This window comes from Capra hircus, chromosome 7, assembly GCF_001704415.2.
Source record: "Capra hircus breed San Clemente chromosome 7, ASM170441v1, whole genome shotgun sequence".
Classification (NCBI taxonomy): domain Eukaryota; kingdom Metazoa; phylum Chordata; class Mammalia; order Artiodactyla; family Bovidae; genus Capra; species Capra hircus.
Genome location: NC_030814.1, coordinates 53,244,733 through 53,258,826, shown reverse-complemented (window position 1 = coordinate 53,258,826; position 14,094 = coordinate 53,244,733). Strand labels below are relative to the sequence as shown.

At 43.9% G+C, this 14,094-nt stretch overlaps 1 protein-coding gene across 5 annotated transcripts in view; it reads left to right on the top strand.

Moving 5' to 3' along the window:
- The window catches only part of SH3RF2 (SH3 domain containing ring finger 2), a 149,178-nt gene that overhangs the window by 53,574 nt on the left and 81,510 nt on the right, over positions 1–14,094 (top strand). For all 5 annotated transcript variants that reach the window (XM_005683093.3, XM_013965660.2, XM_013965658.2 and 2 more), the window contains one exon: positions 12,741–13,010. In XM_005683093.3, coding sequence (XP_005683150.2) covers positions 12,741–13,010 — 270 coding nt within the window. The remainder of the gene's footprint in view (positions 1–12,740; positions 13,011–14,094) is intronic.

The window sequence follows — 14,094 nt, the reverse complement described above, 5'->3', positions numbered from 1 at the left end:
CCAGGTAGTGTATTTACATCATGGCAATTGGCAAACACTACAAATCAGAGCCATCTTTTCCCCTTTGTTGGAGAGCTTGTTAACCAGCACACCACCAAGATGAGGAGGAAAGGGATGGGAAGAGGAGGAAACCTGGGGCAGCAATTATCAAGGAATGTCCATCCACAACAAGAAAGATTCTTCGCAGAGTGGGTCTCTCTTTTTTCTGCCATCTGAAGCAGGCCCACCAAAGCCAGCCCTCAGGGAAGAGAACAGCAGGGCCACTCTTTCATGCCAACCTGCTCTCAGACGTGCATGAGGAGTGCCAGTGACGCCCGGGTCACAGGGCTGGGACTGGAGCCTCTCAGATCAACAGCTGCTGGGAGCCGCTGTCTTTGGCTCATGTGGCTGGCAAGAAATTGGACTTCAATGTTCTGAATAGGCAGAAAAAGATACCTCCTTGCTCCCTTCTGCTCCCTTCCCTGGGGCTGCCAGCTGGCATTTTTTGTCACTCATCATGGCTTCCTGCAGCGGAGATTAGACCCTTGATGAAAAGGATGTGTGGGCAAGAAAAAGTCTTTAGCAGTAGGAGGCTCCAAGGCAGGTATACATTGGCAAAATGGGGACGCAGACACAGCTCAAAGCTCATTTCAAGTAATGGGGCCTTTTTTTAAGGATGACCTAGAGAAATACTGTTTTTATCTATGGCTAGCATGCCTGGATACTTTTCAATCCTAGAAAAATAACTAGTTGGGCCTGCTAGAATTTTATGGCAGGAGCAGAAACGGCAAAATATCAAAGTTGAAGTTGGATTTAAGTGGCAGTGGTGTGGCTTAATATTCATTCTTTCATTCATTCAACAAATGCTTTCATTCAACAAATACAATTATTGAGTTACTAGGTGCCTCTAGAATGTAAGTCCCGTAAATGCAGAGACAGCATCTGCCTAACATACTGTAGGTTTTCAGTACATTTGTGTTGAATAATAAGTCGATGGCATTGCTTTGTCAGGTGTGGCTGCTTTGCACACACCGTGTTGCTTCAGTCATGTCCGACTCTGTGACTCTGTGGACAGTAGCCCGCCAGGCTCTTCCATTCATGAAATTCTCTAGGCAAGAATACTGGAGTGGGCCGTCATGCCTTCCTCCAGGGGACCTTCCAACCCAGGGATCGAACCTGCATCCTTCACATCTACCGCATTGGCAGGGGGGTTCTTCACCTCTAGTGACACCTGGGAAGGCCAAGAGTAGTAAAAGATGGACAAATTGTAGACCGTGCTGAGGCAGAGTTCAAATCTGGTGGACAAGCAGACAAGTAAACCAGCAGTTACGATACAAGGTGATGAGTGTTGTGCCAGGGGAAGTGTAGGGTGCAGTGGCTCACAGGAAAGGAGGCTCAACTCAACCCTGTGGGATGAGACAGCAAAGGCTTCCCAAAGACCGAGATGCAGAAGATAGAGACTCCATGCCAAAGATATTGGCATCTATTTGATAAGACCTTATGGAAAAAAACAACCATCCATGTATTCTGCAACATCTCATATTCCTAGGAAGACTACAGGCTTTATCTTATTGGGAACATGATTGCAAATAACTGCTGGACTACTTCTATGGCTTAGCCCTCAGAAGCAGTTTCTATTTCTCAGGGACTTTCAGAGGATTTCCCTAAATTCAAGCTTCCCACTCCAATGATCCAGGGCCCAGTGTGACAGATGACTTGTGGGTCTTTAGTATTTCTCTGATGTCCAGTCGCTCACTCCTAACATCAGGTCCAGCTCTGTAGGCAAGCAGGGTACTCTCCTCTAAGGTCACATCTTTTCCATTTGATGAAAAGGAGAGGGATGCTGTGAATTTTGATTTCAAAGAGGCAGACACGACTGCAGAGGTGCAGAAGGTCCTGGTGGTGACAGTCTTGTCTCAGGGACAGCTGAACTGAGAGAGGAGATTGCTAACTTCCAGGGCTTTCTATTTTCAGCAAAGGCCATACAGACTTTTTCTTTGGGTATCACCAGATTAAGATGCCAGTAAGTCTGAGTGGGCACACATACACAAAAACACCTGAGGCTGAAAGCAGGGAGACTAAGTAAAGCATTTGAAACCCAGGTGTAACTTTTGAACAGCAGAAGACAAGCCCAGCCACTTCAGCTCTGCTTGCCAAAGTCACTCTCCCTGAGGGTCTGGGGCACTCACATCCCTTCATTGCTCATCACATCCTGTCCTGTGTGGCACCTTTGCTCAGCAGCCATTCTCCGGAGGAGAGAGAGCAGAGAGAGTGGTGGGACAAAGCGCCTCTACCCAGGACTCCTAAATGGCTAGCAACATTTTGCCAATTTGGTTTTGTCTCATCCATTGCCCTATTTCTGGAATATTCTGGTATATTCTAAAATAGTTCCCCTAACAGGGAACTCTGCTCAATGTCATGTGACAGCTCAAATGGGAGGGAGTTTGGGGGATAATGGATATGTATATATGTATGGCTGAGCCCCTTTGCTGTCCACCTGAAACTATCACAACATTGTTAATCGGCCATACTCCAATACAAAATTAAAAGTTTAATTAAAAAGGAGATCCTTTTTTATTAAAAAATAGAGATCCTCCTGGGGCTTTAATCATCCACTTAATTTCCCATTATCATGAGCATTGGAAGGAAAGATAAAATTCACCTTCTTCGCTTTGCAGTTAAGGAAACTGAGGCCCAGAGAGGTTCAGTGCTTTGAGAACCAAGTCTGTAAGTTGTGTGTCTCATCTTGCGGCCACCTCCAGTGCTCAGACCCGATGGCTCCATGATCAGAAACACCGTGCTGTTTAAGTGCGTCATTCCTCCTTCCACTCCAGAAACCTCCACGCGGAGGTAAAAAGATAGAAAGAACTTGGGGGAGAAAGCCAGTGTACATGGGAGCAGAGCTTTCCCCCCAAGGGGAGAAGTGGCAGTGATTGCCTCCCTCTGTGTGGTGGCTTGGGCTCAGTTTCTCAAACCATGTGGAAAGACACTCATAAACCAAGCACCACACCTATAGGAAAAGCTCTCTCGGGGAATGGGAAAAATGAATGAGGGCAGAATGGCCCCCCAGAATGGGTGAGGTGGCTCCTCCCTTTGTCCTTCAGGCTCCCACACACCTCCCGCCCTTCCTTCAGGGTTCCCTGTGCCCTCCTGTAGGAAGACAAGGCCACCAACAGCTTCAGGACCAGACACCTGGCTCATCTCAAAAGCAACCCCAAGCTGGCTATGAATGTGTCGGGGATTACTTCCTGTGCTGGGGGGATGAAATCACCTCCAAAGCAATCTCAGAGAAATGTTTGGAAGGAAAAATGAAAGCATGCTAATAGTGACCCTGAAAAGAGGCTGCTGGTTGTGAGTGGTTCTCTCTCTGACCACTCCTGTGAACTCCTGCTTTCTTCCCCCTTTTTCTGCTTTGCTGTGCTGTGTTTAGTTGCTCAGTCATATATGATTCTTTGCAACCCCGTGGACTGTAGCCGGCCAGGCTCCTCTGTCCATGGGGATTCTCTGGCAAGAATACTGGAGTGGGTTGCCATATCCTCCTGCAGGGGATTTTCCCAACCCAGGAATCGAAGCAGGGTCTCCTGCATTGCAGGTGGATTCTTTACCAACTGAGCTATCAGGGAAGCCCCCATATGGACCACAGCCTTGTCTAACTCAATGAAACTATGAGCCATTCGTGTAGGGCCACCCAAGACAGACGAGTCATTGTGGAGAATTCTGACAAAACATGGTCCACTGGAGAAGGGAATGGCAAACCACTTCAGTATTGTTGCCTTGAGAACCCCATGAACAGTATAAAAAGGCAAAAAGATATGACACTGAAAGATGAACTCCCCAGGTCGGTAGATGCCCAATATGCTCCTGGAGATCAGTGGAGAAATAACTCCAGAAAGAATGAAGAGATGGAGCCAAAGCGAAAATAATACCCAGTTGTGGATGTGACTGGTGATGAAAGTAAAGTCTGATGCTGTAAAGAGGGACGTGAAATGTTAGATCCATGAATCAAGGTAAATCAGAAGTGGTCAAAGAGGAGATGGCAAGAGTGAGCATCAATATTTTAGGAATCAGTGAACTAAAATGGACTGGAATGGGTGAATTTAATTTAATTCCTGCTTTAGGACCCCTGATAACTCAGGAAGAAAGCAGGAGGGACCAGGGGGAAGAAGGCTGGCATGTTCCGGGTACCTTATTGATATTTGATTCAGAGGGAAGGAAGAAATGCCACGTCCACTGACTCCCAGTGGCTGGAGAGAAAGAAGGCACATGTGGGTCTGTGGGTCTGTGCCCTCCCAGCTCTCTGCCCAGAAGCAGGAGAGGCCTGAGACAGAAGACTTCAGGGAAAGAGGATAGAGATACATGACAGAAGTCACAGGACAGAAGAGACTTTTTTAAGTTGGAAGATAATTGCTTTACAATGGAGATGTTAAGCTATAGAACCAATAATAAGAACCTTCCTTGTACTGGTTCTCCTTCTGTTCCTCAGGTTCTCTCACCTCCCTATTCTCCTCTATGACACTCCAACTTCTAGTTATATGCATAATTGTTTACTTATAAGTTTGATCTTTGTTTCCCCCTACAACTAGACAACACCTGGCATAGCTGGCACTCAAAAACACCTAAGGGACTTCCCTGGTGGCCCAGTGGCTAAGACTCTGTGCTCCCAATACAAGGAGCCCGGGTTCGGTCCATGGTCGGGAAACTGGATCCCACATGCTGCAGCTAAGAGTTTGCATGTCGCAACTGAGAGTTCACAAGCCACAACTGAAAGATTCCATGTGCCACAACTAAGAGCTGGTGTAACCAAATGAATATTTTTTTAAAATACTTATTGAAAGAAAGAGTGAGACATAGGGCTGGAAAAGCCAGTCCAGAATGTATAACAGCAAGCTGATTACTCCCCTCTCCTCCACTGGGCAAAAAATATCTAAGCATTCTATTTTAATACTTATTTGCTAAGAATTTTACTAAGTATTCTGTGTAATTTATCTCATTAGGCTTCTCAGCAAACCCATGAGAAAGTGTGTTCAGGATCCCCAAGAATCCCCAGGATTCAGTGATTCCCTAGACAGGCTCACAGAACTGAGCAAATCAGTTATATGTACCCCACCAGGCTCCTCTGTCCATGGGATTTCCCAGGCAAGAATACTGGAGTGGGTGGCCATTCCCTTCTCCAGGGGATCTTCCCGATTCAGGGATCGAACCTGGGTCTCCCGCATTGCCGTCAGATTCTTTTCCATCTAAGCCATCAGAGAATCCCCTTATATGCAGTTACAGTTTATTACAGTGAAAGGATACAGACTAAAGTCAGAAACAAAAAAAAAAAAAAAAAGAAAAGCACATAGAATAGAATCCAGGAGAGACCTGCCACAGGTTTTAGTCATCCTCTCCCAGATGAGTTTCACAGACAGCACTCATTTCTCCCTGTAACAGTGCATGACAACACACATAAAGTATTGCCAACCAAGGAAGCTTGCCCAAGACTCGATGTCCAGGGTTCTTACTGGGGGTCAGTCAGGTAGGTGTGACTGGCTTCCCATGCAGCTGGCCTTAGTCTCTAGCCCCTCCAGAGGTCAAGGTTTTACTGCATAACTCAGCCTCTCCCCAACATAAATCACATTGCTCACTTAGACTATCTGCTATGTCCCAAAGCTCTAAGCAAACAGTTCCTCTCATCAGGCAGGATTTTCTAGGAGCTTAGAGGTTATGTCTCAGGTGAATGGGCCAAATCTTCCACTGGAATCTGCAGTTTGGCTAACACAGATTTGCCGAGTTTACTGCACAAGAAGTATTAGTATTAGCCCCAGTTTATGAATAATCCATACTAAGAGTCAAGAAGGCTAAGTGATTTGGCCACAGTTACCAAAGCCAGAATGCAAACCAACATCTTCCTTCACTTTGACATCTGTGTTCTATTGCACCCTAGTACCACTCCCTGAACAAGTAAAATATTCTACGATAAAAAGAAATTCTCACAGTATGTCTCATAAGCCTGGCCTCAGATAGGAATGTCCAGATTCAGACCTTCTGGTGATCTCAAGCCCCCAGCAACAGATGGTCTGGGACTTATCAAGGCCAGCCAGATATGATGTTGTTGAGTGAGTGCTGGGAGTGTGGGGGTCTCCCTCCTCACCAGAGGTACATGGGCACAAGGGCCACCCAGCACTTTCTAAAATATACTCCCTTGCCTCCGCTATCTGCTCCAAAAGGATTGTCACCGTGAGGGAAGGAGGCAGGATGGCTCAGTTGGCCAAGAAAGCAACTAGGAAGTGAGGACCCAGGCCAGTCAGCTTGACCCTTTGCCTCACGAGCAGAGTGAAGTCACCGGGGAAGTAACGTTTACTTTACCCAGCATTCCCCAGGCCTGGCCTGCCAATCTTGCAAAGTGGTTCAGATGGCAACACAAAGTCACACTAGCGGAGTGGAGCCTCTGAGAAGCCTGCCAGCAAACAAGCCTGTATCAACTCAGTGATTCCTGGGCCCATTTGAGTATGGAACCCTTTCTGAGTATGTGTAGCACTAAATGGTTAAAATTCAGGGCAATTTGGAAAATAGGACCTCAGTTCTCCTTTTTTTTAAATTTTCTAGCTCATGCAAATAGATCTTTCAAATAATTATTATCAGTTATAATTAGTAATCTAATATGCATTCTTTTCCTCCAAGAATGGCAATTCCTGGATGTTTCTGGATTAATTCACAAATGCATTCATTCACCAAGCATTTATTAAACACCTGCTTGTGTCCAGGCCTCAGAGATAGAATTTCAGAGGTGTTTCAGACATGAACCCTAAATTATCCGGTAGGGAATTCATAGCCTGGTGACTGATAACTCGAGCCAAAGGCCAGAATGTTTTCTCTTGGCTCCACTCTCCTGTGACGGGCCACCTTGTGACCAGCGCAGGGAGGTAAGCAGCTAGGTCAGCGTGTTGGATTTGGCCCCACCCAATGCCAGGAGTAGAGAACCAGGCCAGCCTCTTTCTAAACAAGTGGGGAGTGCCACTCATGCATGGCACACAGCTCGTTACCCGGGAGCAGGCTGAACGCTCACTGCAGCAAAGCTTTTTCCCTTGTCTGCATACCTGTGATGGTTCCATTCAATCTGGGCTCCTTTTCTCTTACCCTGTTATCAATCCACCCGCCTCCTTCATTTTCCAGTTGGAAATGAGCTCAGAGCTTGTTGGCAGATAGACCTGCTGCTGTTTTTGAATTCTGCCATTTGGTTATTTCCCTGTTTTGCAGTTTCACTGTCTATAGGGTTATAATATGTATTAATTAAGACTTTTTCAGTTTCAGGGGTCAGAAAACAATTCCAGGCAATTTCAATAATAAACAGTACATTGGGAATATCATCTCATTTAACTGTGTATCCTTCAGGCATAGCTGGATGTAGACATTCAAATTTTATTGCCAAGGCTCTATCCATCAATACCTATTTATCTTATGATATGGCTAGTTCTTGTGCCTTCTGCACCTTCATTCAGGAAGGTGTGTCTGGTGTCTGGGAAATATCATCACTGGTAGCCCAAGGCTCACCACCTCCAGGCTCATGATCCAAAAGAAATACTCTCTTCTTGGGTGTCTATATATCACACATCAAAGACGATTCTAACTGACCCAGTTTGGAGCACATGCCTGCCCTGTACCAGCATTATACCAGGAGGATTTGGGCATTCTGTTACTGAGCCAAACTTGGGTCCACTCACCCACACGGTAAACCCAATCTACTGACATCAGTTGTGGTGAGCAAAGTGCAGCATTAATTGCAGAACACCAAGCAGGGAGAATGGGTGGCTAATGCTCAAAAGACCCAAACTCCCCAAAGGATTTCAGGGAAGGGATTTTAAAGGCAAGCTGAAGGAGAGGGTTGCAGAATGCCTGATCAGCTCATGGATATTTTTCTGGTTGGTTGGTGGAGAGGTAACTGGGTGGTATTTAGCGAGTTAACAGCATCAACCTTTTGGTTTTGACTGGTCTGGGTTCTACCTGTATGTGGTCATCACTTTTTTCACCTGATGGGGATTTTAGTATCTATAAAACAACTCAAGGACATGGCTCAGAATATTATCTATCATCCTTGATGAGAAACGAAAGGTCCTTGACTTTGTATTATGGCTAAACTATTTATTGTGTCTTACTTGGCTGTTCTTATTTTTGCATTTTCTCATCTTAAATTGTTTTCTGAAACTCAGGGAAGCCTTCGGAGGCTAAAACTTTTTTCATATAAACAAAAAGCAGAGGACATGGCACTGGACAGGGGTTAGTTCTGTCCCCAGAAAGGCCCCCACAGGGCCTTGCTCAGTTTATTAGTGGCCAGCCTGGGCCACATACCCATGTGTATGTGGTGTGGCCAGAGTGAATGACATGCCTCTGAGAAGATGGATCCAAACAGGTGGATCCTCAGAGAAGGGACGCTTGCCATTTTACTAGTAACACACAAAAATACTACAACATAATTTTACCATGAATATCTCTGCATGCCCATTTCCTTATTTCAGTGTCCTGTGCTTTATCTTCCCTTAAAAGATGGCCCTCAAGGCTTTCAGACCCTGCTGAGGTGACAGATTGATAGACTGGCACATTGACTTATTAAGCCTTTTGGATCTCAGAAAAGGATAGCTTGTTAGCCACACACTCAGCCTTCCATTGGATTATCTGGGTTTTTGAAAAGCACCAGGAAAAACATTTGGTTATGACCTGACTCTGAAACCTCCACACTCACTTTATCCTCATCGCCCCTCCCACTGGCACCTGTCAAGACAGGAAACAGTCAGGGTAGTAAAAGCTGTTTTCCGGCAATACACCGGGTGATGGCTGATGTGGAACTTGGAGTCATTTCCCCTTGAGAGAACCTTTGAGGACCAGATAGAATCAACCAGCTGAGTCTCTCCAGGTGCTTAACTTTTACATGAGGGCTCTGGAGTTCAATAATTCATGCTAATGCTACCAGCAGCAAGATTTTGATTATAAAACAATACCCCAAATGAATTTTATGATGGATAACATACTAGGTGATTTCAGGAAGATGAAACAGAAGTCAGGGCTTTGAGGTCAAATGAATGGAAGTCAGTCTCAGGGCTGCTGGTCATTGGCTGTGTGACTTTGCCTGAACGTTGAACAGCTCAGAACTTCTGTTTCTTCATTGATAAAATTAAGATAAAACTATTTCACAGGCTTTGAGATCATATGAATGAGATAGTACATGGAAAGTGCAATTATTCTTGTTGTTTAGTCACTAAGGCATGTCTGACTCTATTGCAACCCCATGGATGGTAGATTACCTGCCATCTCCTCTGTCCATGGGATTTTCCAGGCAAGAAAGCTAGAGCGGGTTGCCATTTCCTTCTCCAGGGGATCTTCCCAACCCTGGGATCAAACCCACGTCTCCTATGTCTTCTACACTGCAGGTGGACTCTACCACTGAGCCACCTGAGAAGCCCACAGCAGGGCAATAAGACAAATTTCTATGGCTTGTCAGAACCACAATAAGTGTTCATTCCCTTCCCCTCTTCAGATTCTCTCTCTTTCTTCTTCCTCATCCCCACCCCCACCTCCACCACCTGTACAACATAGAAGCCAATGTTTCTGATAAATATGAATGTAGAACTGAGAATAAAAGGGGGAGAATGAAGAGAAAAGGTGATGAAAAATATTTTTCATGTTAAAGGTAGAATTTGCAACCTGCTTCCACAATCCTTTATCTCTACTGAGGGGATATGGAGATAAGATGGAGATGGTCAGACAATTAGTACTATCTCAGGGTTTCAAAGTTTATGTCTCTTCAAAGAGATTTAAGCAGTTTGTGCAGTTTCAGTTTAATATACTTGCTCCGTGGTGATTAAAATATATAAGTCACTTGTATAGAAATGTCTTCCAGAAAAGAAAGGAAAAAAGCAACTTGGCCATTTACAACATCTACGTTGAATCTCCATTGCTCCTATTTTAGTTAGAATAAAATGTAACTCAGACCAGAGGCATCAAACTGGGACGAAGGGGAAAGTGTCATAAAAATGCAGCTAAACAGTTCATGAACTTAGGAAAATTTTTAACTTCTCTGATCCCCAGTTTTCTAATCACAGGTGGTGAGAATTAAATAAAAGATATTGTGGGGTGCTTAGCACAGTATCTGGTACATAGGAAGAAACACTGAATAAATATTAGATATTGATATCATCTTATTATGCAAAGTCAAAAGGGCTTAAATTCTTTTTTCCCCTAACTTTTCATTCCTCCTTCCTTTGCTTTCCTTTCCTTTTATGAATCAAAAATGACAGTGTATTAGGCAAGATGGAAGTTCATTTAGCTTTCAGATAAAAATTGGGAAGTAAAGTAATCCAGGACTTGCCTAGCAGCTCTACAATGCAGACTACTTCCCCCCTTTTTAGGTGAGACTTTCATCCTCATTGTTCAAGGTGGCAGCTAGAGCTCCAGCAATCATGTCCACATTCCCCATTACAAAATGGAGGAAAGGAAAAGAAAGTCAGTCCTTCTCAGTAAGGACATTTCCTAAAATATACTTATATCCTTTCGGCCAGATGTAGCTGCCAGTTGAGTTCAGTTCAGTCACTCAGTCATGTCCGACTCTTTGCGACCCCATAGACTGCAGCGTGCCAGGTTTGGTGATGCCATCCAACCATCTCATCCTCTGTCGTCCCCTTCTTCTCCTGTCTTCAGTCTTTCCCAGCATTAGGGTCTTTTCCAGTGAGTCAGTTCTTCGAATCAAGTGGCCAAAGTATTGGAGTTTCAGCATCAGCAGAGGCTGGTAAATGTGACCTATGTATGCCAAATGCTGACGTACCCAGAAAAATGTGATTTATATTATAACATAAAACTGAGAGAAGGCATAGAGACTGACAACTATTACTCCCTGATATAACTCACCCTGGGAGTCTAACAGATTTAGATCATTCCCCAGAAATCCTCTGCTCTCATTCTGCTTGCACCTGCTTACTTCTCATGTAAGGGAACAGCTTCTCCAAAAGGTAGTTCCATGGTTTGTTAATCCTACTTAGCTTGGCTTATTTTCCTCCTAAATTCCTCCCATACCTTTCACTTCTCATCCCCCAGCTTCATTCATTTTCTTTTTACCATCCAATTTTAATAGACAACACAATTACTCCATTGTAGAAAATTTAGAAAACACAGCAAAGCACTTAAACTCTTTTTTTAGTATTCAAAAATCTCACCATTTAGAAATAACCACTTTTCAAATGTTAGTGTATAGCCATCTAGCATTTTCCTCAGGTAAATAGATATAAATATATATATATATATATATATTTATAAAGAAAGCCTAGCGTACATAACTGTTTTTTATCTCTTCTGTTATACTGAACAGTATGAGTAACTCTCATGTTGTTAATTATAGATCAACATCATCAACTTTGATGATTGCAGGGTTTTCCATTGTATGGGTGTATCATAATTTATTCAGCTGTTTCTGTTTATACACAACACTGTGTTAAACCTCCTAGTACATACATCTTGGCTCATTTGCCCACCAAATGAGCTGTGTTCCTGTGGTTGTCTGTCTCCCCAGGGACCAGCAGAAAAGCACTGGTCTGCCATCCCATTAGCAATACGGTGCTGTTCGGGTCTTATCTCGATCCCTAAGCTGTTTGCAGTTCATTTTTAAATGAACATTGAAGACTCAGAAGGTCCTTGAAGAACTGAATTAATGTCTCCTTACCTCCCCCTCATAAATAGCAAGACTGTCCCCAGCCAAGGGGCTACTCCACCCGATGACTGAGGAAAACACAAAACACAATACAATTAGAGGTAACACTGAAGGGCTTTCTATAAAACCCAAGTTACTAGAACTTTCCATTTGTCAAACTGACTTCAAGCAAGACCAGAGTGAGACCATTTCTCTGTGGAGAAACCAGTTTCAATTAGGAAAACAATGCATTTGACTGAAATAATTGTTTAGACTGACAACTGATTTGACAAATAACAATTCTTTAGCTGATTATTTTTAAGTGATGATTGATTTCTGATTGTTAATTTGTCTTAGTTGTGCTTGCTAAAGACACAAACACACATGGGGTTTTCAGTTTCTAGACAAGGCTGAAGACAAATTATGGTGTATCATTCTCACATAGCACTTTCTATTTTCAGGGAGTTTTCACCTCAGTTTTCTTCCCATTAACACTGAAGAGTAGGTAGAACTGATATCATTAGCCCTACATTACAGATGATCATTCTAAGAAGTGTCATCTGTTGAGCACATTCTGTGCAAAATATGAAGTAATACACAAATGCATCATTAATATCCTTTAGTCCTCACAGCAACTCTAATAAGGTAGATATTGTTATCACTTCATCTTATAAGTGAACATGGTTTAAGAAAGATGAAATAACTTGACTGTAGTCACACAAGAGCAAAGAGGTGAAGCCAGAATTCAAAATCAGTATTCCTAGCAAGAGTCACGGTCCTACCCAAGTTCCCATAGTTGCAGAGTCAAGTTCAAAGTCCTGCTCCCTGCATAGTGATTAAGAACAGGGTCTCTAAAATCAGATTGTCTGAGTTCAAGCCCCATATCACCATTTCCCGACTGTGCCACCTTAAGTGAGTTACTACACCTCTCTGTGCCTCAGTCACTCCACCTTAGAAACGGGATAATACTGTCTGTCTCAAAGGTTAAACAAGGTAATCCACCTATGGCACTTAGTGCATGGAAAGTACTCTGTAATTAGTAACTAATGTGACCCCCTTGGTCCCTCCAGCCTCTAAGCCATACATGTTTTCTTGATCTGTGTCACTGCAGGTGCCTCGAGCAAAGGCCTTATGCAACTACCGAGGGCAGAATCCCGGTGACCTGAGGTTTAATAAGGGAGATGTCATCCTCCTCCGAAGACAGCTGGATGAGAACTGGTACCAGGGGGAAATTAATGGAGTCAGTGGAGTCTTCCCAGCCAGCTCCGTGGAGGTCATCAAGCAGCTGCCCCAGCCACCCCCACTGTGCCGGGCCCTCTACAACTTCGACCTTCGTGACAAGGACAGGAGTGAGAACCAGGACTGCCTGACCTTCCTCAAGGTGAGGTTCTGAGAAGCCACCAAAGTCACCAGTGATCACATAAAGGCTGTGGCAGAACTTAAGTTGTTTGTTTAATATTTGTTGATTTTTTAAAATTACATTTTATACAGGCATCCCTGGTAGCTCAGTGGTAAAGAATCCACCTGCCAATGCAGGAGACGCAGGTTTGATCCCTGGCTTAGGAAGATCTCCCGAAGGAGGAAATGGCAACCCACTCCAGTATTCTTGCCTGGAGAATTCCATGGACAGAGGAACCTAGTGGGCTACAGTCCATGGGGTCTTAAAAAGTCGGACACAACTTAGTGACTAAACATCAATGAACAGCGTGCGCCTATATATGTTATGTGTTTGTTTACTTCAAACTATATGGAGGTGAAGTCACCAGAGAAATCTAACAGGAGTCTGATGGAGGACCTCAAACATTTGTATTGCAGTTATGAAACTAAGTATCCATACCCTCATTCATTCATTCATTCTGCAGCCACTTGTGACCACCTGTTCTTTTCAGACACTGGGGAGACAGCATGAACAAGTCACAGCATCTGTGCTTGGGCATAGTAGTGGGAGAAGCAGATGGTTAGACAGAAAATTGTAAACATAGTTTAATAGCATGCTCTATAGAACTACGGATCTTACCTCTTCATTGAGTGTCTGTAAGGATATTCTTGCTGACCAAGGTCACTACTGCTTGTTGACAACACTATTTTGTCTGTAGACATTGCCTTCAAAACACTCCAAACAGCAACTACTGAAGCCTGCATGCCTAGACCCTGTGCTCCTCAACATCAGAAGCCGCCGCAATAAGAAGCCTGCGTGCCACAACAAAGAATGACCCTCACTCTCTGCAACTAGAGAAACTCCGTGTGTAGCAACAAAGACCCATCACAACCATGGATAAATAAGTACATTTCTAAAAACCACTCCAAACACACACAATAACATAATTATATCTTTACACATAGATAACCTCTTACAAGATATATTTTCAGTTACCCTACAATTTTTTTTACCTCTCTTTTTTATTGGCTGATTCTTCACCATTTGTAAGTAACAAGTCTGCTTAAGTCTAGACCATAGCCATCCC